This window comes from Chelonoidis abingdonii, chromosome 2, assembly GCF_003597395.2.
Source record: "Chelonoidis abingdonii isolate Lonesome George chromosome 2, CheloAbing_2.0, whole genome shotgun sequence".
Classification (NCBI taxonomy): Eukaryota; Metazoa; Chordata; order Testudines; family Testudinidae; genus Chelonoidis; species Chelonoidis abingdonii.
The window spans coordinates 141,285,275-141,310,505 of record NC_133770.1 but is presented as its reverse complement, the minus strand read 5'-3'; the positions used below and the strand labels follow the sequence as shown (position 1 = coordinate 141,310,505).

Here is a 25,231-nt window from a genome sequence, read left to right as displayed (position 1 = left end):
CCTACTAATTCTTAACAATTATGTGACTCATGAAAATTAATTTTTATTACATTTAAGAGTGTTGTTTTGATTTCTAACATTTAGCACAAAGTTATTCTTGTTCTATCTCACTTCGGTAAATGTGAGAAGAGAAGAACAGAAATGTCTAACTGATAGCATTACAGAGCATAAAACTGCCAAAGGTGCTCTATGGCAGCAGCTGAGAAGTATGAAATGATTTTGCTATTGAATACATGACCCTAATAAAATTCAAATATCGTTCTACACCTTTTAAATACTGATCAAATGTATATATATAGTACTTTAGTTGTAGGAAACAAATTATTCCTTCATAATATGCCACTTGTGACTGGATTTACCATTAGGCCATCTTCTGCAAATCCATCCTCTTGCTATAAGGTTTATTTTAAACAATTTTTGCCTGTGAAGTTTATTACTTGGACTCCCATTCTGTATGAAGCCCACTAAGGTACACAGCCTTTTCCTCGTCTGTGACCCTAAGGCTTTGATATTGTCCTTCCCACAGTGTCTTGATGCTACTCATTATGGAGATGTGAAAGGCAAGCTGCATTTCCCGATGCTGAATATTTTTATCCTGTGTATTCATAGCAAGATTGAAATAAATGTAAATCTTCCAAAGTACATTTCTAGATGGTGATATGGACAACATTAAAAAAACTTTTAACATAACCAATTTCTATACTACTATTCTGTCGTTTTTTCCCTCATAAATTGTAGTGTCGAGAATATTAGCAAAGATCTATGAAGATTTGTATGAATATTAAAATGATTTCTGGTTTCAGGAGAAAACTGGAGTTGAATGTAAGTTTTCAAAAAGTAATATTTTATCTTACACTACTTTGTTTCTCTTCTAGTGGCAACGCATTACAATAACACTGGTTGAGAAAGTGCAGATGATTGCTGTAATCCTAGGATCTCTGTTCTTAGTAGCAAGTGTGACTTGGCTTCTATGGTCAGCCTTCAGCCCCTATGCAGTATGGCAAAGAAAGGACATCCTTTTTCAAATCTGCTATGGAATGTATGGTTTTATGGATCTAGTGTGCATAGGTAAGCTCAAAACATACATCAGTACAGATTGTGGTTTAAGAGTATAACTATGGGTCAAACTTCCTTAAGCTCTTCAATTCTCTACTTTTTTATTCTTAGCTGACATATTTAGCAAACACTTGACTTTTATAAAAGCAGAGACACTGTGAGAGAGGAGCCAAGCAAAAACCCAACCCTCAGCCTGATCAAATCACTTTCCCTAAATGTTAAATTCCCAGAATCACAATCAGTTTTGCCTACTTTGAAATTTAAAAGGATAGTAAATTGTAGGAGGGTCAGTAGGTAAAATTATAACAAAGATTTGATGAAAAGGTCTAATGATAGTTCTGTTCTCTCAAATCTTCCTTTGTTGCTAAGCAGAGTTAGTTATTTACGTCAAGGATAGAATAGGTCTCTGAAGGATTTTCTTGTACAACTACATATCTAGAACTACACTGAACAGAATTGTGTGAATCACTATGCTAGAAATAGAGTATAATGGATAGGCTGCACTGTTGCAGTGAGATGAAGGAACTAATTCAAGAGTTCTGTTGACATCCTAAACAGATAAAAAACACTATATAAGTGCTAAGTATTTTAATTTATTAATTATACTATGAAAGCAGAGCTCAAGTGGTTTATGATGTCATCAGAACTCTTGAAGAGTAAAGATAAAACTTTCTGAAAGCTTTTGTGTGTGTGTGTGTGTGTGTCTGTACGCACTTTCTTTAATATATTGATCCCAAAATGTCTAAATAAAAACTTTTAAATAGTCAGTAAAGCAACTATGAGCTGAATGTGAAAGAGGTTACACTAAAATAAAAATAAAGGAATTCTAGTCACTCTTAGAGTAAGTAAGGCACAGTAATTTGAACTAAGGTTCCCAGAATATTTATATCGATAACATGATGAAATGCTGTATAATTCTTTTAATAAAAAAAATCTCAAAATGCTTTGCAAATGTTGCTGTTAACTCAATTTTATATATGCCTCTTATTATACCATGTATACATTATCATACAGTTCAGTTGACAACATAGTTATTTGAAACTTATTGTGTTAATTGAATTTTTTCACTGATTTAATTTGTTACAAAAATCAAACCATCATCAGTTCAAAATATATTGCTTAGTATCTGTAGACAGATAAAAATACATTCGTGTAGTTATAGAACTAAATGTATCAATGGAACAGGGTTGTGGATGTAGTAATGAGGAAATTCAATTCTAAGAAAGACATGCTAAGAGTATAAAGTAGTCACTGAAATGTCCAGTATAAATTTTCATATCTAGATTTAAAACAATACACAGTAGTGATACTTGGAAACTTGCGAGTGGCCTTAGATATCTAAATATATGCATATAACTACAGTCTTATAATTAATACTAATAGCTTAATTAGCACAGGGGTTCTCAAACTGGGGGGTCATGAGGTTATTACATGGGAGGTCGCGAGCTGTCAGCCTCCACCCTAAATCCTGCTTTGCCTCCAGCATTTATAATGGTAATAAATATATAAAGAAGTGTTTTTAATTTATAAGGCGGTCACACTCAGAGACTTGGTATGTGAAAGGGGTCACCAATACAAAAGTTTGAGAGCTATTGAATTAGCATCTCTATCTACATTTTGTAACTATAGTTTCCTTACTTGAACATTAACTTTTAATTAATGGTAGCAAGCTTAATGCGTAGGTTTTTTTTAAAAAAAACAATTATGTTACCTAATAACTTTAAATGACTAAACTTGTGTCTGGGAATTAAGAAATAACTGGTTAACTGGTTTGGTAATTGTGCAGCATTTTTGTACTTCTGATCAGCTCAGACCTTTCAAGTTCAATATACTTTCAAGTAATCTTCTGCAGCCTATTGTATTTTAAACATGTGCATCCAAGATCACCTACAAATTTTTAAAGTATCTATTAGCATCTCCAACTTCACTCTGTGTTAGAGGTGTCTGTTATTGTAACTTCTATAGGATAAAGGACTTTAATCTGAGTAATTGCTTTAACTGAAAATATCTGAATTAAATTCCTTAGAATGCAAATGTTTAGGTTTCTGAATGATCTAAAAAACCCACAAGATAATCAAGTATCAGAGGAGTAGCCGTGTTAGTCTGGATCTGTAAAAGCAGCAAAGAATCCTGTGGCACCTTATAGACTAATAGACGTTTTGGAGCATGAGCTTTCGTGGGTGAATACCCATTTCGTCAGACATGCATCTGACGAAGTGGGTATTCACCCACAAAAGATCATACTCCAAAACATCTGTTAGTCTATAAGGTGCCACAGAATTCATTGCTGCCACAAGATAATCTGATGACACATATAACTTTCTAACAGCAGTTCAGTGGGCAATGATTTTATTACATTAGAAAGTTTTTGTCTTACTCTTTAATTCTTACCCACTAGCTCTAAATTATGTAAAAGGACTAACAAGCAGATGTATGCTATATTCTGTTCCTCATACACTATGACCTGTGCAGTGTTGATGCAGCCAGGCCCGGCTCCAGGCACCAGCTAAGTAAGCTGATGCTTGGGGCGGCAGATTCCAAGGGGCGGCATTCTGCCCAAGCCCTTTTTTTTTTTTTTTTTTTGCGCTTCGCAGCTTCCGCTTCCTCTGCAGGTTTTTTCTTTTGATTTGCTGCTCCTGCCGCCCTGTAGGGGGTGACGGCGTGGAGGAGGGGAGCTGCTGGGAGCAGTGCCAGGTGTGCAGCAAGCCCGGCACGCAGACCGCGTCCTTTTCTGCCTGCCCACCGGAGTGAGAGGGAGCCCTCCCAGCAGGTGGCACAGCGGGAGGGTCCACATGGTGAGCGCCCCGCTTAAGGACGCTCTGGCCGCCCCCTTCTCTCTCTTCGCCTCCCCCCATCCGCTAGCTGGGGTTTGCACACCGCTGCCCAGCGTCTGCAGGGCTGGAAGTCCCCCTGCACCCGCGCTCCCGCCGCCCTGCAGGTATTTTTTTCTTTTTGTTTTCTTGTGTTTTCTTCCCTTCGCTGTTCCGGCTGGTCAGCAGGCAGGTTTGTTGCGTGCCCCCCCATTGCTCCAACCGGCTGGCAGGTTTCCCAAAATTCTCGCCCTCCCCTTTGCTGCTCCAGCCGGGCCACAGGTTGGTTTCCCCCCTCCGCAGCCTTTGCTGCTCCGGCCACTGCGCCAGTGTTTGTGGGTTTTTTTGTTTTTTTTTTGCTTGTGGCGGCAAAAAAGCCAGAGCCTGCCCTGGATGCAGCCAACAGAAGTGTTATGAAGGACAAGTCTAAAAGTTAAGTGCCCCACCCCTTTATTTGTGATCATCCTGCAATAAACTCGCTGTGGATGAGTCCCTGCACCCATGAAAAGCCTCACTGATTTCAGTGGGGATTTGCATAGGCACAAGGGTGCACTCATGGATAGTTAATTTTATGGTCAGGGCTTGAGTTGTAAACTCCATGACTAAAGACCCATTCCAGTTGTCTAAAGTCATGTACATCTGTGGCTCTGCATAAACAATAAAATGTTTTCAGCAACCTGAGAAATGTAATATCTGTACTGCTTGAAGTGTTATTGTTTTTATAATTTTGAAATGAAGTTCAATAATTGGCTAGTGAGAAATGCAGTTATATTAAAAACCTTCACATTTAGAAACTTTAACAGATTATTTTTAGTATTTTTCCATTAAATCTGATTTAATTGCATCAATCCACAGTCCTATCCAATAAGTAATATTAAAAAATGTCTCATACATTTTAATCTGCCAGCCTTGTCATTCATTTGTACCAAGAGAAAACTGTCAAAGCTTACAGCTCACCAGTATGCCACCCACTAAATAACTTCTGTGGATTCTCTGTTCATTTCCATTTGCAGCCTATCCAGTTTTACAGGAAATTCACTTTTGTAACATTTAACAAAGTATAAAGTTGCCGTGTATTACAAGACTCTTCTTACTCTCTATGCAGAGGACAGTGTTCTATCAATATCAATTTAACTTACATATTTTAACATGTAGGTTAAATTTGTGTCCGTTGTTCAATTAATCCTCTTCTGATCTTCCCTGGGAATTCTGGGTCCCTCCTTACAGCATCCCCTTCTAATCACATCAGTGTCAAATATGGCAATTCTGTATGTAATTCTGCATCTGAACTGGGCATGAAGTTATTCTCACAGGAAAACTTCCAGAGCATGCAAGATTTGCAGAGAAGTCTTTCACATTTGAACTAAATGGAACTGTGGCCAGTCAAAGTTGTACACATTGATATTGCCGGAGATTACTGAGTCCCTGTTGGGATTATCAGAGAGAGAGAGAGAGAGAGAGAGTGCTCAAGGTGTTTTCATTAAAGGAATTTAGGATTCAAAAACTTTAAGGATTCCTTAAGGAATAGCACATTAGCTTCCCACTCTTCCATTGCTTGGACCTGGCTGCTCTCCTTCATCATATTGCCTCCACGTAGTTACACTATTGGAGAAGAATGACTAAGTACGTGGTAACGGAACCTTTTTGAAGTAGTAAGTTGTCAGTTAGTGTGTGTACAATTCCCCCACTCTAACATTCTTTAGACCAATGGTATAAATAACCTCTTCCTCTAACTGTACTGCAGTATCTTTCTACTCACCAACTCTTTTCCTTCATGTTTAACAAATCTAGTTGTAAATGTTTTTTTAAATAGTTGTATTGTTAAAGTTAGATTTATTTATATTTCATGTTAATAGTTTGATCAATTCACACATTTCTGTGGGCCCATCTAAACAATAGTTTTAAGGGGTTTTCCTTTTGTCCTGTGATGGTCCCTACTTGAGACTACCAAAAGGAGGCTGCCAGACAACTCTCTAATACCAAATTCTACAGGCCACTTCCCTCAGATCCCACTGAGGAATACACTAAGAAACTGGACCATCTACTCAGGACACTCCCTACACTAACATCAGAACAAATCAGCATACCCTCAGAGCCCCGACCAGGGTCATTCTATCTACTACCCAAGATCCACAAACCCAGAAATCCTGGACGCCCCATCATCTCGGGCATTGGCACTATCACTGAAGGACTGTCTGGATATGGGGACTCCCTGCTCAGACCCTATGCCACCAGCATTTCCAGCTATCTCCGTGACACCACTGAATTCTTGAGGAAACTACAATGCATTGGTCACCTCCCAGAAAACACCATCCTAGCCACCATGGATGTAGAGGCTCTCTACACTAACATTACATCCCACAAACACAGAGTGGAATACCCAAGCTGTCAGGACAGTATACCCTGATGATAGCCACACGCAATAACTGGCTGAATCTGAGCTCTGTGCCTTTATACTCAGACAAAACTATTTCAGTTTGACTGATGCAATATATAACCAACCCAGAATCAAGTGAGCATACGCTTAATGGGCACCCGCGTGGCCCCACCAAATACGCCAATATTTTTATGGCTGACCTGGAAACACTTCCTCAGCTCTCGTCCCACTCACGCCCCTTCTCTACCTACGCTTACATTGATGAACTCTTACATCATCCTGGACCCATGGGAAGGAGACTCTAGAAAAATTCCACCACGATTTCAACAACTTCCACCCCCACCATCAACCTCAAGCCTGGACCAATCTACACGGGAGGTCCACTTTCTAGACACCACGGTGCAAATAAGTGATGGTCACATTAACACCACCCTATATCGAAAACCTACCAACCGCTATGCCTACCTTCATGCCTCCAGCTTCCATCCCGGGCACATCACACGATCCATTGTCTACAGCCAAGCACTGAGGTACAACCACATCTGCTCTAACCCCTCAGACAGAGACCAACACCTACAAAATCTCCACCAAGCATTTTCAAAACTACAATACCCGCACGAGGAAATTAGGAAACAGATCAACAGAGCCAGACGTGTACCCAGAAGCTCCTACTGCAAGACAAACCCAAGAAAGAAACCAACAGGACTCCAACTGGCCATCACATACAGCCCCCAGCTAAACCCTCCAACGCATCATCAGGGATCTACAACCCATCCTGGACAATGATCCCACACTTTCACGGGTCTTGGTGGCAGGCCAATCCTTGCCCACAGACAGCCTGCCAACCTGAAACGTATTCTCACCAGCAACTGCACACCGTACCATAGTAAACTCTGGCTCAGGAACCAATCCATGCAACAAACCTCGATGCAACTCTGCCCACATATCTACACCAGCGACACCATCACAGGACCTAACCAGATCAGCCACACCATCACTGGTTCATTCACCTGCACGTCCACCAATGTAATATACGCCATCATATGCCAGCAATGCCCCTCTGCTATGTACATCGGAACCAAACTGGACAGTCACTACGGAAAAGGATAAATGGACACAAATCAGATATCAGGAATAGCAATATACAAAAACCTGTAGGAGGAGAGCACTTCAACCTCCCTGGCGACACACTATAGCAGACTTAAGGTGGCCATCCTGCAGCAAAAAAACTTCAGGACCAGACTTCAAGAGAAACTGCTGAGCTTCAGTTCATCTGCAAATTTGACACCATCAGCTCTGGACTAAACAAAGACTGTGAATGGCTTGCCAATTACAGAACCAGTTTCTCCTCCCTTGGTTTTCACAACCTCTACTGCTAGAACAGGGCCTCACCCTCCCTGATTGAACTAACCTCGTTATCTCTAGCTTGCTTGCTAGCATATATATACCTGCCCCTGGAAATTTCCACTACCTGCCTCTGACGAAGTGGGTATTCACCAACGAAAGCCTCACGCTCCAAAACGTCTCATTAGTCTAATAAGGTTTCATTAAGTAGATAGGTAAAGGGTTAATTTTCTTTTACCTGTAAAGGGTGAACAAAGGGGGAACCAAACACCTGACCAGAGGACCAATCAGAGACCTGGATTTTTTTAAAGTCTGGCGGAGGGGAACTGGAAACTCGGGGTCTTTTTGTTTTCCTCGGCTGTGAGTAAACAAGCTTTTTCTTCTAACTCCATCTTCTTTCAAATATTCTCCACTTACTAACAAGTGTGAGTACAAAAGGAAATCAAAGTAATACGGCTGTGATGTGCTTTGATTTGTATTTACATATGGTGTTGATTTGTGCTGGACTGGTTTAATTGGGCTATCTTTTAAATCAGACTGTTTATTCATATTTTCTTATAAGCCAAGCATCCTAATTGATCTCTTAATGCAAGTATATTGTTCTGTATTTTCTTCTCTTTTTATATAAAGTTTCTTTTAAAACTTGTGGAGTTTCTTTTCCTAGTGAGGCAAAGGGAGAGAAATTTCTGTGCCACAGGTATCTGTCTACCTCACGGGAAGACAGTTAAGAGGGGGAGGGAAGCCCATTACATCTGTGTGTCTTGACTTTCCTATTGTTCCCAGGGCTTGGGAACAGGCTACGGGACCAAAGAGAGAAGAATCAACTCTGTTCTCTTGTGTTTGAGGTTTTTCTCTAGTTTACGGGGACAAAGGAGGAGGGGCATAGCCTTAGTGTGAGCTGACTAGGTGAATGCATAGATTGCTAGCCATTGCCTCTCTGGTTGTATTCAAGGAGTGAAGGATAGTCATCGCACCGGCCTAACCCAGAAAGGGGAGGGAAGCTAGGGAGATGAAAAAAGATAGAGGAGACCCAGAGGATTCTGGTCTTGGGAGGGTCTCCCAGGGAAAGTCTGGGGGGACCAGAGCGAGGAACAGGCGGGCTGATAATTCCTGCTGGTGCAGCGAGATAAGATCCAAGCTGGGTATAGAGCTTGGGGGAGGTTCACAGTAAACACTCAGATGGTCCTGAACTCGTAAGTACCAGATTTTGAGACAGACGTTTACACACAAACGGTGCCAACAGGAAAATTCTAACTGCTGCTTCTTACTTGAGACAGGCGAATTTATTCCATAGGGAGAGCATTTAGCTAAAAGTTGTCAACATCTGCAAGGCCAACTCTAAAAGTGCCTCCAAGAGGCACGATTCTGGAAGGCCGTCTTCTGGAAGACTGTCTCTCTGGCATGAGTAGCATGGACAACTAGAGAATGGACAAATATTTCAGCTTAAATGTTTTACAGCAAAAAAAATGCAGATTTAGTGATGCTGAAATATTTCACGTTTTGTGTCAATTTTTGCTTAATTCTTTAAGTAAAAAAAAATCTTAACAATTCTGAAAAAAATCACTTTCAACATTTTTAAAGTGAATATTTTGCTTTTGGTTCAAAAAAGTACTTTCAAAAATTTTCCTTAATTTTATTTTAAAAAATCAAAAGCATTGACTCTAGGACTGGAAGGGACCTTGAGAGGTCATCGAGTCCAGTCCCCTGCCCTCATGGCAGGACCAAATACTGTCTAGACCATCCCTGATAGACATTTATCTAACCTACTCTTAAATATCTCCAGAGATGGAGATTCCACAACCTCCCTAGGCAATTTATTCCAGTGTTTAACTACCCTGACAGTTAGGAACTTTTTCCTAATGTCCAACCTAAATCTCCCTTGCTGCAGTTTAAGCCCATTGCTTCTTGTTCTATCATTAGAGGCTAAGGTGAACAAGTTTTCTCCCTCCTCCTGATGACACCCTTTTAGATACCTGAAAACTGCTATCATGTCCCCTCTCAGTCTTCTCTTTTCCAAACTAAATAAACCCAATTCTTTCAGCCTTCCTTCATAGGTCATGTTCTCAAGACCTTTAATCATTCTTGTTGCTCTTCTCTGGACCCCTCCAATTTCTCCACATCTTTCTTGAAATGCGGTGCCCAGAACTGGACACAATACTCCAGTTGAGGCCTAACCAGCGCAGAGTAGAGCGGAAGAATGACTTCTCGTGTCTTGTTTACAACACACCTGTTAATGCATCCCAGAATCACGTTTGCTTTTTTTGCAACAGTATCACACTGTTGACTCATATTTAGCTTGTGGTCCACTATGACCCCTAGATCTCTTTCTGCCATACTCCTTCCTAGACAGTCTCTTCCCATTCTGTATGTGTGAAACTGATTGTTCCTTCCTAAGTGGAGCACTTTGCATTTGTCTTTATTGAACTTCATCCGGTTTACCTCAGACCATTTCTCCAATTTGTCCAGATCATTTTGAATTTTGACCCTGTCCTCCAAAGCAGTTGCAATCCCTCCCAGTTTGGTATCGTCCGCAAACTTAATAAGCGTACTTTCTATGCAACATCTAAGTCGTTGATGAAGATATTGAACAGAGCCGGTCCCAAAACAGACCCCTGCGGAACCCCACTTGTTATACCTTTCCAGCAGGATTGGGAGCCATTAATAACTACTCTCTGAGTACGGTTATCCAGCCAGTTATGCACCCACCTTATAGTAGCCCCATCTAAATTGTATTTGCCTAGTTTATCGATAAGGATATCATGCGAGACCGTATCAAATGCCTTACTAAAGTCTAGGTATACCACATCCACCGCTTCCCTTATCCACAAGACTCGTTATCCTATCAAAGAAAGCTATCAGATTGGTTTGACACGATTTGTTCTTTACAAATCCATGCTGGCTATTCCCTATCACCTTACCACCTTCCAAGTGTTTGCAGATGATTTCTTTAATTACTTGCTCCATTATCTTCCCTGGCACAGAAGTTAAACTAACTGGTCTGTAGTTTCCTGGGTTGTTTTTATTTCCCTTTTTTATAGATGGGCACTATATTTGCCCTTTTCCAGTCTTCTGGAATCTCTCCCGTCTCCCATGACTTTCCAAAGATAATAGCTAGAGGCTCAGATACCTCCTCTATTAACTCCTTGAGTATTCTAGGATGCATTTCATCAGGCCCTGGTGACTTGCAGGCATCTAACTTTTCTAAGTGATTTTTAACTTGCTCTTTTTTTATTTTATCTTCTAAACCTACCCCCTTCCCATAAGCATTCACTATGTTAGACATTCCTTCAGACTTCTCAGTGAAGACCGAAACAAAGAAGTCATTAAGCATCTCTGCCATTTCCAAGTTTCCTGTTACTGTTTCTCCCTCCTCACTGAGCAGTGGGCCTACCCTGTCCTTGGTCTTCCTCTTGCTTCTAATGTATTGATAAAAAGTCTTCTTGTTTCCCTTTATTCCCATAGCTAGTTTGAGCTCATTTTGTGCCTTTGCCTTTCTAATCTTGCCCCTGCATTCCTGTGTTATTTGCCTATATTCATCCTTTGTAATCTGACCTAGTTTCCATTTTTTATATGACTCCTTTTTATTTTGTAGGTCATGCAAGATCTCGTGGTTAAGCCAAGGTGGTCTTTTGCCACATTTTCTATCTTTCCTACCCATCGGAATAGCTTGCTTTTGGGCCCTTAATAGTGTCCCTTTGAAAAACTGCCAACTCTCCTCAGTTGTTTTTCCCCTCAGTCTTGATTCCCATGGGACCTTACCTATCAGCTCTCTGAGCTTACCAAAATCCGCCTTCCTGAAATCCATTGTCTCTATTTTGCTGTACTCCCTTCTCTACCCTTCCTTAGAATTGCAAACTCTATGATTTCATGATCACTTTCACCCAAGCTTCCTTCTACTTTCAAATTCTCAACGAGTTCCTCCCTATTTGTTAAAATCAAGTCTAGAACAGCTTCCCCCCTAGTAGCTTTTTCAACCTTCTGAAATAAAAAGTTGTCTGCAATGCAGTCCAGGAACTTATTGGATAGTCTGTGCCCCGCGGTGTTATTTTCCCAACATATATCTGGATAGTTGAAGTCCCCCATCACCACCAAATCTTGGGCTTTGGATGATTTTGTTAGTTGTTTAAAAAAAGCCTCATCCACCTCTTCCACCTGGTTAGGTGGCCTGTAGTAGACTCCTAGCACGACATCACCCTTGTTTTTTACCCCTTTTATCCTAACCCAGAGACTCTCAACACTTCCGTCTCCTATGTCCATCTCCACCTCAGTCCAAGTGTGTACATTTTTAATATATAAGGCAACACCTCCTCCTTTTTCCCCTGTCTATCCTTCCTGAGCAAACTATACCCATCCACCAACATTCCAATCATGTGTATTATCCCACCAAGTTTCAGTGATGCCAACAATGTCATAGTTGTATTTATTTATTAGCACTTCCAGTTCTTCCTTGCTTATTACCCGTACTTCTCGATTTGTATACAGGCATTAAGAATACTGTTTGATCTTGCCTCCCAGTTTGCCTGACCTCCTTCTCTCTGCATTACCCACTACCCTCTTGTTCCGACCCATCTCCAGATCTTCTGTTTGCCCCACTTCCTGTGGGCTTGCTCACCTGTCCCCGTCGAACCTAGTTAAAAGCCTCGCCCCTCTCACTGGTTAGCCAGTCTGTGGCAAATAAGGGTCTTTCCCCTCCTCGAAGTGAACTCCATCTCTGCCTAGCAGTCCTTCCTCAAATTGCATCCCTGTCGATCGAAAACAAGCCTCCTGGCGACACCATCTTCGCAGCCAGGCATTCACCTCCATGATGTATCTGTCTCTGCCTGGGCCCTACCTTTGACAGGAAGAATCGAAAGAGAATACCACCTGCGCTCCAAATCCTTCACCCACACTCCCAGAGCCTTGTAGTCACTCTTGATCCGCTCAGTGTCACACTTGCAGTATCATTTGTGCCCACATGGATGAGTAGCATGGGGTAGTAGTCAGAAGCGGATAATCCTCGACAATGCCTCTGTACTTCTGGATACGACCCCCGGCAGAAGCATACCTCCCGAGATGAAATGTCAGGGCGACAGATGGGCACCTTCGTCCCCCTCAGCAGAGAGTCTTCGACCACCACTACCCTACGTTTCCTATTTTCAGTGTGGCAGCAGACCTCCAGCCTTAGGGGTACGAGTCTCTCCTCCTTTACTGTAGGGGGTGATTCCTTCTCTCCTGTATCAAAGAGAGGCATAACGGTTACCTATTACCATGGCGGGGGTCGCAGCAGGGGTGGAGCACTGCCAGCTGCCAGAAGCAACCAGCTGCCAGTGTCCACCCTGAGCCATCTCCTCTCCACCAGTGGTGTGTCAGCAGTCTTGTGAACTGGGACAGCTGCCTCAACTTCTCCACATGGACCCTGTCCAGGAATTGCTCGTGGATATGGATGACCTCAACCTAGCCACCTCCTCCTGTAGCTCTCCCACTGCTGCCTGAGAGATTCCACCAGTAGGCACTTTCACATTGGATGCCCCCCCCCAGCCTGGATATCAGTAAGTGGAAATTGCAGCTACAGACTTTGCAAAAACCACACCAGAATCTGGGTAGAACATCCATGCTTGGTGCTCTGTCTGGCTACAGGCGCAGGTGGAGAACAGAAGCAGTGCTGGTACAGGTGTTGCGGGTCTTCCTAACCATCGTAAGCTTCCCTCTGTCAAAACTTCCTCTCAACTCCCCTGTCTACAGCTCCCTGTCTGCTCTGCTCGCTTTAAAGAGAAATTTTGATGTAGTTGGTTTATAGGTTTTCAAGGGATTAACGGGTCACAGATAGGACCAACAAGGGACCCCCGCTCCCTTCCTACTCCCTTCCAAACTCCCTTGCGAAACTCCGTGTTAGCAGCCCCCTGGTCGCTTGTGCGCGGCTTATATAAGCCCTGGCCTGAGTGAATGCCCGCCCACTGGTTAAAGCTCAGCCAGTTACCAGAGGCTTCTAGCTTTCAAATCTTCCCTTGTCGCTCAGCTCCAACTGCCAGCTGTATCACACGTCCTTCAACAACCAAAACAACAAACAGACTGACAAAACAAGCTCAGCACACAGCAAGTAACCCCCAAACACAAACAACACACACACTGCAGACAGTCACTTACCCCACAGATGCTGTATTTGTTCCTCCTTCACCTGGAGAACTCCCTTGCGAAACTCCCTGTTAGCAGCCCCCTGTTCGCAAAGCTCTATCTTCTTGTAAAGGTGTTTGCAGGGACTTTTGAAATTTGTTCCATGGACTCAGGATTCAGATTCTTTGTATGGAGCCAAGGAAAGGTCTTACAGTGGTACTATTTCTGAAAGACATCACACTAAGAAGAAAAGGTGCTCCTACTGTTGGATCTGGCCAGACCGCACTGCAATCAGTTTCCTTAAATTTTAGAGATCTGAGGATACGGCTTTCTTGGATTCTGCCAGGTCAGATCCATCCGGACAAAGCTCCAGGAACTCAATCCTCCAGGACTCCCCTAGAAAGTGTCCTGCAAGAAGGTGAAGGCACCAATGAAAATCCCTTGACCCCCTTCACTTGAGTCCCTGGGATCAGTAGTTGTGCCAAATGTAAAGTCAGACTCAGTGTTAGGGGAGAAAATGATGGGAAACTCTTCAGAAGTTGCCCCTTCTAGCTTATCTAGTGTTGCCAGATCTGTTTTATTGCGAGTCTTGTGGTATTTAGTGTTTTATTTAAATCAACAGCTCCTTGAGACAAATGAGTATATGAGAATATCTGCTTTCATTTAAAAAAGTTTTTAGCCTTTATGGTTTCAGAGAAAGGTTTGTAAATGTAATGTGAGTGCACCTTAATGGTTGAAAAATAAGAAGGCAAATAAAGAGACCCAGCAGAGTTGCAGGCCCTTAATAATTTAAATTACAGTAGCACTTAAAGGCCTAATCAGGATCATGGCCCCATTATGTTCATACAGCACCAAGGATGTACTAAAGAAAGAGTCCTTGCCATAAAGAGCTATGGCCTACAGATCTTATACTGTACAACATAAAGATATGATTGTATTTCTGGTAAGAACTGTGTTGGACTTTGATCTCAGTCAGTTTCTATCACTATTTGTGTTCATCTCACCAGAATGTCTAGAGCTTTGGAAGGAAAACTGTACACCCTGTATATCCAGAGAGCTACTACTTAGACAGGACTAAGCAATTTAGAAAGTCGAAGAGATCATTTGTGGCCTTTGAAGAAAGTTAAACCATCTCAGGTCAAAAACTAAGTGGATATGACTATGCAGCCAGTCATTATGAATGAGCTGAAGCTCAGGATTCACTCAGTTTAGGAGGATGCATCTTCAATATCATATATCCACAGTGTGCCCTTACCTGAAGTCTTTATGGCTGCTACAGGAAGTCACAAATTACTCTTTCCTAAAATAGCATCAAGGGCAGAAGCAGGCTTTGAGAGGGCAGTGGTTCAAGTCATTGTTTAGCTAGCAGGACTTCTCAGCTGTCCTCAAGGAATCAGTACTAACTAGTCTCCTACAGTGTGGTCCTGGGGAGGTAGTGTTAGGAGAAACCACAACTCTTTGTTCTTCTTAGAGTGCTTGCTCATATCCATTCCAGTTAGGTGTGCATGCACCGCGTGCACGTTCGTCGGAAGATTTTTACCCTAGCAACACCCAGCGGGTCGGCTGGGCGCCCCCTGGCATGGCGCCATTATGGCACTGAATATATACCCCAGCCGACCCGTCTGCTCCTCAATTCCTTCTTACCGCCCGTGTCGGTTGTTGGAACAGTGGAGCGTGGCTTAGCTGATCTCCACTTCCCTAGGTATTCACTCATTCTAGTACTTATTGTGTGTATAGTTTAGTTTTATAGTTGTAGTTAATACTTCTAATACCCTTTCGTAAATGTAGTTAGTGTATATAGTTCAGAGGATAGGGGATTAGCCCCTTCCCCTCTCCCAGTGCCCAGGCCCATGCCTGGTTCACCAGGTTTCAAACCGTGCTAGGCCTCCCGGTGGCTGATGCCAACGGGAGACCCTCACGACTCCTGCCTAAAGTGCCTGCAGGAATCCCATCTTGCAGATAAGTGCAAGATTTGCAAATTGTTCAAGCCGCGGACAAAAAAGGAGTGGGACTTTCACCTTAAGCAGCTCCTAATGGAGGCAGCCCTCACTCCTCTGTCTTCGGCACCGAGTGTCGCACAGTCCGCGCCAGGGAGAAGTGCCTTGTCGTCACCGGGGAGCGCCAGCACCGCGAAGATGCCCTGGCACCAGCCATCATCAGCCCAGAAGCCAGCCCAGCACTGTGCCCTCTCCCTGCGTGCCAAAAAGCTAAAAGCTCCTGCGGCTCCAACATCTGCACCGCAGTCTGAGCAGCAGCCGAAACTGAGCCGCCCGGCACCAGCAACTGCTGTGGCACCGGCAATCTCAGCACTGTTGATTCCGGCCAGGCAAGAGCCGTCGAGTCCGGTGCATGACAGCTCCCCGGCACATGCCTCGGTTGAGCTGATCGTTCCCACCATGCCAGAGACCTTCTCGACGGCGAGGGAACTCATTGCCCTAACGGAGCCCACCCTGCCTCAACCCCCGGCACCGCCGGTGCAGGTTGTTACATCAACGGGGAAGCCTGCCCTGGTCAGGCCACCTTCCATCGACGCTGCAGGCAGGCTGCACTCAAGATAGAGGTCTCGCCAGTGCTCTTGATCTCGCCACTGGTCCTGATCTAGGCGCTGCTCGCAGTCCCAGTACCGATCTCCTTCTCGGTACCGATCGTACTCGCGGCACCGCTCCAGGTCCCGCTCACTGGACCGATATTCCAGACGGTGGTCCAGCTCCCGGCACCATTCACGCTGCAGCTGTTCTCACCATAGAGCTTCACGGTCCCGGTCGACCTCCCGGCACCACGCTGGTCGTAGGTCCCAGTCACCCTCTCGGCACCGGTACGACTCCCAGTACCAGTCACCGGTGCGGCACGACGTATGGTACCCTGCGCACAGGGCTCCTCCTCACGTGCTCTCTGCTCCGCCATGGCCATCACGGCATCCATCTGAGTCTTCGCACGGTGATAGTGCCACCTACAGGGACTCAGAGCTGCATAGCTGTGTCCTCCAGGAGGCCCAGGGCCCAGAACAAGTGCCTCAGTGGTCCTTCTGGATACCTTGGGCATATCATCAGGCCTAAGGCGAACCTACAGTACCATCTTGTTCCGCCCCGTCGGAACACCGCGCACCAGAGGCCACTGTTAGCCACCCTCCTCCAGCAGGTACAGACGACTCGGCTCTGGCGCCGGACCCTCAGGTGTTCCCGGACCCTGATGTTCCTCAGGAACAGGAGTCACTGCATGAGCCAGTCATGCCGGGTCTGTCGTCCTCCTCGTTACCAGACGAGGCAGTGGTTGGTACCACCTCATCGGGCCCGCCCCCGATTGACCTCCGAGCCCACCAGGACCTTCTAAGGCGAGTCGCCTTAAATATCAACCTCCAGGTGGAGGAGGTCCCGGAGGTGGAAGACTCGGTCATAGACATACTGTCGGCAGATGCGCCAACTCATGTGGCTATGCCATTCATCCGTTCCATCCAAGCCAAAGTGGACACCATTTGGCAGTCTCCAGCATCTATCCCTCCCATGGCCGGAGGTGTGGAAAGGAAATACATGGTACCCTCTAAAGGGTACGAATACTTATATACCCATCCTCCTCCATGCTCTCTGGTCATTCAATCTGTGAATGAGCGAGAGCGCCACGGCCAGCAAGCCCCCGCCCCGAAATCGCAGGAGGCTAGACGGATGGACCTCCTGGGATGAAAAGTCTACTCTGCCGGAGGCCTCCAACTGCGGGTGGCTAACCAACAGGCCTTGCTCAGCAGATATAATTATAATACCTGGCAGTCGGTGGGTAAGTTCGCTGAACTGGTCCCAGAGAACTCCCACCAGGAATTCCAGGCCCTTCTGGAGGACGGGAAGAAAGTGGCACAGACTTCCCTGCAGGCCTCACTTGACGCTGCTGATTCGGCGGCCAGAACCGTGGCCTCGGGAATTGCAATGAGGCGGATATCGTGGCTGCAGGTGTCAGGCCTACCGCCTGAACTGCAACATACTATCCAGGACCTTCCATTTGATGGACAGGGCCTTTTCTCTCAGAAAACAGACCCTAGACTCCAGAGTCTCAAGGATAATCGCATCATTATGCGTTCTCTCGGGATGCATACTCTGCAAACCCAGCGAAGGTCCTTCTGTACCCAGCCTCAGTGCCCCTACCCCTCATCCAGGCCACGACAAGACTTTGGCAGAAGGCGTGGTCACGGGAACCGTAGACGGCAATCGGGTTCCCAAGGGGGGCAGAATAACGGTCCTGCCAAACCATCAGCAGGGCCCAAACCGAACTTTTGAAGGTGCGCCCGAGAGCAGAGCACCAGTCCTTCCCCAGGATCCACTTCAGTTTTCCAACCGCCTTTCCTCCTTCCTCCCTGCGTGGGCCCAATTAACCTCAGATCGTTGGGTCTACGCACGGTGGAATTTGGATACCACCTCCAATTTATTTCGCCCCCTCCCTCGCACCCTCTTTCCCCGTCCCTCTGCAGGGACCTCTCTCACAAGCAATTCCTCTGGCAAGAGGTTCATATGCTCCTTTCCATCGGAGCTATAGAGGAGGTACCGGTGGAATTCAGGGGCAAGGGATTTTACTCCCAATATTTCCTAATCCCCAAGGCAAAAGGAGGTCTCCGACCCATCCTGGACCTGCGCGGACTCAACGTGTCTCTGAAGAAGTTGAAGTTCCACATGGTGTCCCTGGGGACCATCATCCCATCCTTGGATCCTGGAGACTGGTATGCTGCTCCCGACATGAAGGACGCATACTTTCACATCACCATTTACCCTCCGCACAGACGGTACCTATGGTTTATGGAGCGCAATCAACATTTTCAATTTGCGGTCCTTCCGTTTGGCCTCTCTACCGCCCCGCGCGTGTTTACAAAGTGCACAGCTGTAGTGGCCGCCTTCCTCTGTCGTTGGCGAATACACGTCTTTCCCTATCTAGACGACTGGCTTATTCGCGGGACCTCCGAGGCCCAAGTCACCAGGCATGTTGCCATCATCACGGACCTATTCGAGTGGTTGGGCCTGATGATCAATCTAGAGAAGTCTACTCTAGTGCCCACTCAAAGAATAGAATTCATTGGGGCCATTCTAGACTTCAAACTAGCAACAGCCTGCCTTCCACTACCCCGGTTTCGGGCACTAGTTTCGATTATAGAAAGCCTCCAAACCTTTCTGACGACCTCGGCTTGCACCTGCCTCAGCCTTCTCGGTCACATGGCCGCATGCACTTTTGTAACCAAGCACGCCAAACTATGCCTGCGTCCCCTTCAAGCCTGGCTCATCTCAGTTTACCGCCCAGGCAGGGACGCCATAGAAATGGTCATCACCATTCCTCAGAGCCTTTTAGGCTCCCCCAACTGGTGGCTAACACCTTCCCTGGTGTGTGCAGGGGTGCCGTTCCAACTGAGTCAGCCCTCAGTATCCCTAACGACGGACGCGTCGTCTCTCGGCTGGGGGGCACACCTAGGCCATCGTCGCACACAAGGCCTCTGGTCATCTCATGAGTTAGCGTTGCACATAAACGTCCAGGAGCTGAGAGCAGTCCACCTCGCGTGCCAGACATTCCAACAACATCTGCAGGGCTGTTGTATTCTAGTGCTTATGGACAACACAACGGCAATGCACTACATAAACACGCAGGGAGGGACTCGATCCTCCCCCCTTTGTCAGGAGGCGATCCAATTGTGGGAATTTTGCATAGCCCACTCTATAGACCTTGTAGCGTCCTTCCTCCCAGGGGTCCGGAACACTCTGGCAGACCATCTCAGCAGGTCCTTTCTCTCCCATGAGCGGTTGCTTCGCCTGGACATTGCACATTCCACCTTCCAGAAGTGGGGCTTTCCCCACATAGACCTCTTTGCTTCCCGCAACAACAGGAAGTGTCAGAGGTTCTGCTCCTACCAAGGTCTCGCCCCGGGCTCAATATCTGATGCCTTCCTAATCTCTTGGGCGAACCACCTGCTTTACGCCTTTCCACCCTTCCCGATGGTGCACAGGGTTCTCGTAAAGCTTCGCAGGGACGGGGCTCGCCTGATCCTGATCGCCCCTGCATGGCCCCGGCAACACTGGTACACCACGTTGCTGGACCACTCGATAGCCAACCCAATCCCCCTGCCTCTTCATCAGGATCTGATAACACAGGACCACGGCAGGCTTCACCACCCAGATCTGCAATCCCTCCATCTCATAGCATGGCTCCTGCATGGTTAACCCAATCGGAGTTACGATGCTGTGCCCCGGTGCAAGAGGTACTCCTGGGTAGCAGAAAACCTTCCACTCGGTCTACTTACTTGGCCAAGTGGAAGCGCTTTTCCTGCTGGTGCCAAACGCTGAATGTCACACCTACAGAGGTTCCCATCCCCACTATTTTGGACTACCTCTGGTATCTTAAGCAGCAAGGCCTCGCTATCTCATCTTTGTGAGTGCACTTGGCGGCAATTTCTACTTTCCACCCCGGAGAAGGTACTCACTCCGTCTTCTCCCACCCTATGGTCTCGAGGTTCCTCAAAGGATTGGGGCATCTATACCCCCTAGTACAATGCCCCGCCCCTTCCTGGAACCTCAATTTAGTCCTCACGAGACTTACGTCCCCTCCATTCGAGCCATTGGCAACCTGATCACTCCTATATTTATCATGGAAAACAGCCTTCCTTGTAGCCATCACATCGGCTAGGAGAGTCTCTGAGCTTTGGGCTCTGATGGTGGACCCACCATACACGGTGTTCCACAAGGACAAGGTGCAGTTACGTCCACATCCGGCATTCCTCCCTAAAGTAGTCTTGGCCTTTCATCTCAACCAGGACATATTCCTCCCCAAACCGCATACATCTCGTAGGGAGCAGCAGTTGCATTTGCTTGACGTCCGTAGGGCACTCACCTTCTATACTGACCAAACGAAGCCCTTCCACAAAACGCCCCAACTCTTTGTTGCAGTGGCGGACCGGATGAAAGGCCAACCCGTCTCTTCTCAGAGGATTTCATCCTGAGTAACGGCGTGCATCTGGACTTGCTATGATCTAGCTCAGGCATCTCCGGGTCATATTACTGCACATTCTACCAGGGCCCAGGCCTCGTCGGCCGCCTTCTTAGCTCAAGTACCTATTCAGGAGATATGTCGAGCAGCTACATGGTCTTCAGTACACACCTTTACTTCCCATTATGCCCTGGTGCAACAATCCAGAGACGATGCAGCCTTCGGCTCCGCAGTTTTGCATTCTGCAGTATCTCACTCCGACCCCACCGCCTAGGTAAGGCTTGGGATTCACCTAATTGGAATGGATATGAGCAAGCACTCGAAGAAGAAAAGACGGTTACTCACCATTGTAACTGTTGTTCTTCGAGATGTGTTGCTCATATCCATTCCAAAACCCGCCCTCCTTCCCCTCTGTCGGAGTAGCCGGCAAGAAGGAACTGAGGAGCGGACGGGTCGGCTGGGGTATATATTTGGTGCCATAACGGCGCCCCGCCAGGGGGCACGCAGCCGGCCTGCCGGGTGTTGCTAGGGTAAAAATCTTCCGACGAACGTGCACGCGGCACGCGCACACCTAATTGGAATGGATATGAGCAACACATCTCGAAGAACAACAGTTACAATAGTGAGTAACTGTCTTCTCTCAAACATATACTCTCCATAGAGCAACATGGACCTTTTCTGCTTTACATCCCAAGTACAATAGGGCTTCTGGAGGTAGAGGGGAATTGAAGGATGGTTAGAGGGGACCAGATCTTTGTGTCCTCTATTTATGAATGTTGGGATCAAGGGAATAGTGTGAACTCTCAAAAGCTAGCTACTATTCTTAAATATTTTTGTAGTTCCCTGGCTAAACACATAATTCCTACAGTTAGACTCTTATGAAGACAATACATTCAGAAATCAATTATTGTTAACATCTTCTTTCACTAAGAAGATGACAGAAAAAGTTCTGAATCTTCAGTGCTAGGATTTTCCACTTGTCCTTTTCCCTCACACTTTTGATGCTGGGCTTGACGGTATCTATTCAATCATACTTCTAATGATTGGCTACACAGTAACAGCTCTACAATTTTACTACTGGGAAACAAGGCAGACCAGAATGCAAGTTAGCTTTTTCTTTATTAAATCCAGTGAATTGCATACTTCCTAATGATTCAGGCAAGCAATAAGCATTGAGCTCCTGGCTATCTTCCGAAGCAATCAGTTGCATTTTCTATCAATCTGTTTATGTCCTGGATCATCTCTTGATGAAAAAGCATCCATGCATGAACTAATCCATTCATGGTGATCTTCAGTCATTGTATTGTACGGATAATTTTTCATATGGGCAAGAGTAGAAAAAGAATATTTCCTAGATGCTATAGTCACAAACAGAGTAGCAAATAATCTTAGAAACATTTTAATATTGATGAAAAATAGAGTTACATTAAGTATTTCAGTAATGAAATTTGGTATCTTTGCCTTGCCAGTAACTTCTTCACTGATGATAATCAGAATCCTGATCATTATCAGGTAAATATGGCAATAAGTGGCTAACTTCATGTTCATTATAGTTCAATTTCCTAAATACACAAGCAGCAGGTTTATATAACATGAAGCAATTTTATTGCAAGCTCAAAATATGTCATTTAACTACATGAAAAAAACAGCCATAGTTGAGAGGAGCAGCGAACATCTAATATTCTGCTGGCTTTGTTGATAGTGACAATATGGGACATTAACCATTTTAGGACATCACATCTCTTCTCTTTTTTTCCTTACAGAAAGTTTGAAAAAGAAAAAACTTATGGTGACACACCACAAGTTTCCCTTTTAAAAACCAAAAAAATCCTAGTTGGAACCAACCACATTTTCAATTGAACTAGAGCGCTAGCAACCTTAAAAAAATCCATCTCTCAAAACAAAAATATCTTAATTTTCTCCATAAAGATTTGTCAGTACCTATTAAAAATTGCTAAAAGTTTTCTATTTTTTTTTAAATTTAAGACAAAAAGGAAAAACTAAAGTTTCTCTATGAGAATTATTTCTTTTCAGGCACTGGTGTTACTCACTGGAGATGACTTGGCTTAAGCTTCCAGATATATTTTCTTTTGAGTGTTTAATCTTCGATGAACTACTATTCTGATAGGCCTTGATCCTACAAATAGAATCCAGCCAATCAAACTACTCACAGCAATAAGCATTATTCGTAAAGGCCTGGTATTGTAAACACTTGAACACATGCTGAGCTTTGAACATTTGAATAATTCCACTGAAGTCACATACTGACAATTAAGGATGTATGTAAATATTTGCTGGATGTGAGCCTAAGAGTAAGTGATTCTATACAGGAGATCAAATGAGCCATGTTTCCTTTGAGGGATACTTAAAAAGATTCTCTGGATCTCTGCAAATCTCAAGAATGGATCCCTGTTCTCTGGCCTTCTGAGATTTGAACAGAAAGAATAAAGTACACCACTCCAAACCCTGATTGTGAAATAACAGTTAATGTTGACATCTCAGTTATTTCCCTGAGACAATGTTCAGAATTAATGCCACATTGGAGTAATAGGGAGAATTCACACTTATTACAACTGTTGTTTCAGGCTGTGTCAGGCTATAGGTACACAAAGAAAAACTAAGAATGTGGAGGACGCTCTTAAATCTGTTTGAGTGCCTTATACCAGTTTAGATAAGTTGCTCAAACTAAAGAATATCCACAGAAGGAGATCTGTATGAGGATGAGGCCTCTAGTAAAAATCCCTAACATAGAAGCACTTAAGCTAAACTTAAATTAGTATATGCAAGGGTTAATTCAGTTTCAGTTGGTAATTTACTAATGCAATGGAATGATTGATTTTTATGTCAATTTAGTTAAATCAATGCACTTTTCTAGTACAGACAAGGCATCAGATAACATTGGTTATGTTCAGTTCACATACAGAAGGTTTCCTTAATAACCATAAAGGCTAGAAACTTTCATTTAAAAATTTAGATTCTCATTACACTGACGATAAGGAAGAGGGGGTAAAATTATGATGTACACTCTGAGTGGACCTAAAGTTTACCTGAAATAGTTCAAATAAATTGCTGGCTGATTGTATAAGTCCTCTGTATCTTTTATGGACAGTTATTTGTATTATTAGAGTTAAGATACTCACAGGGATCCTCATCTTAATTTGATAGACACCTGCCAGTTGCAATGTGATAAATGTGGTTAAATTTACATCTTTATTCATTCCCTCTTAAAATGGAGTCCAAGATTATTGTGTAGTAACTAATCATTCTTTCCTTAAATTTCAGGACTAATTGTACATGAAGGTGCATCAGTTTACAGAGTGTTTAAGCGCTGGAGGGCTGTTAATCTTCACTGGGATGTATTAAATTATGATAAAGCTACAGACATAGAAGAGAGCAATCGAGGAGCATCTTCACCGGGTAGGACATTGTGGTTACCACTAACTGCATTTAGAAACAGAAATTTAATTCATCCAACACAGTTAACCTCTCCAAGATTTCAGTGTGGCTATGTATTGCTGCATCTGTTCAGTCGAATGAGACCTCATGAGGATTCATCAGAGGACAACAGTTCTGGAGAGGTTGTGATGAGAGTGACCTCAGTGTAAAGATAATGCTCACTGTGCTACACAAATAAGGATAATGTGCCCTGGACTTTACAGTACTCCGGAATGTAGTTGCAATGAATGGTGATACCATAGCACTTCTAAAAATATTTACAACTTTTAAAACATTTAATGCTTTTTATATGATCAGTTGAATTGCAAATACATTTTTCTGAAAAAGTTGTTGCTTGTTTTTTTATAGTCTGGTATATTACATAGTTTGGTCAATTTTGTACTTGAAATTTATAAAAATATAATTTAACTCTCATTGCCTTGAATAATGAGGAAACCAATCTTTTAAGCCAAAAATATCTATCATAACATTAAATGTATTTTTTCAATCGATATAGTTTTTCAAACGCATAAATTGAGGAAAATATGACTGGTATCTCTGTGACTAAGTCTAGGTATATTTAAGTGCATCATTTAATATATTAGCTATGTAGAGGTTCAGTCACATGTCAGAAAGATGATATATAGGGGCTTGTAGAAGATGGACTCACTGTTCATGCACCCCCTTTGTCCCTGGGCAAAGCATATTGGGCTCTCCTCATCAAGTGCCCTCTGCCGCAGCTGGTCCAATCCTGGAGCAGTCTGTTTCTTCGTGTGATGTAACCCTCTAGCCAAGTGATTTATAGTCCTTCTCTTCTGGGGTAAGAAAGCAAGTCCAACAAACTAAAGTCTGACACCTCATGCTGACATACTAATCCTTTGACTCCTGGCCTCCAGGGTCCTGGCATTGTTTTTGGAGGGCCAAAAGGGGAATCCAGACTCTCCCTCTCCTTTGGGTTCCAGCCCAGGAACCCTATAGTGAACATGTAAGGTCTGATTATTGAGCCCTTCCCATCCCCTGCTTCCCCCCAGGCTTCTTCCTACCTCAACCTATCAGCAGGCCTTTTTTACAGCCCCTTCCTGGGCCCACTGTGTACCTGTATTCCTCTCAGGCACTACAATGTCTCAGACATTACTGTTTCTTCAGGGTGGTGGCTCACAGTAGTCTTCTCTGG

At 44.4% G+C, this 25,231-nt stretch overlaps 1 protein-coding gene across 1 annotated transcript in view; it reads left to right on the top strand.

The window, feature by feature from the left end:
- The window catches only part of MARCHF11 (membrane associated ring-CH-type finger 11), a 58,249-nt gene extending 33,826 nt beyond the window's left edge, over positions 1–24,423 (top strand). Inside the window, 2 exon segments of the mRNA XM_032789727.2 lie at positions 876–1,068; positions 23,905–24,423. Coding sequence (XP_032645618.2) covers positions 876–1,068; positions 23,905–24,227 — 516 coding nt within the window. The 3' untranslated portion in view covers positions 24,228–24,423.
- Positions 24,424–25,231: the final 808 nt, after the last annotated feature.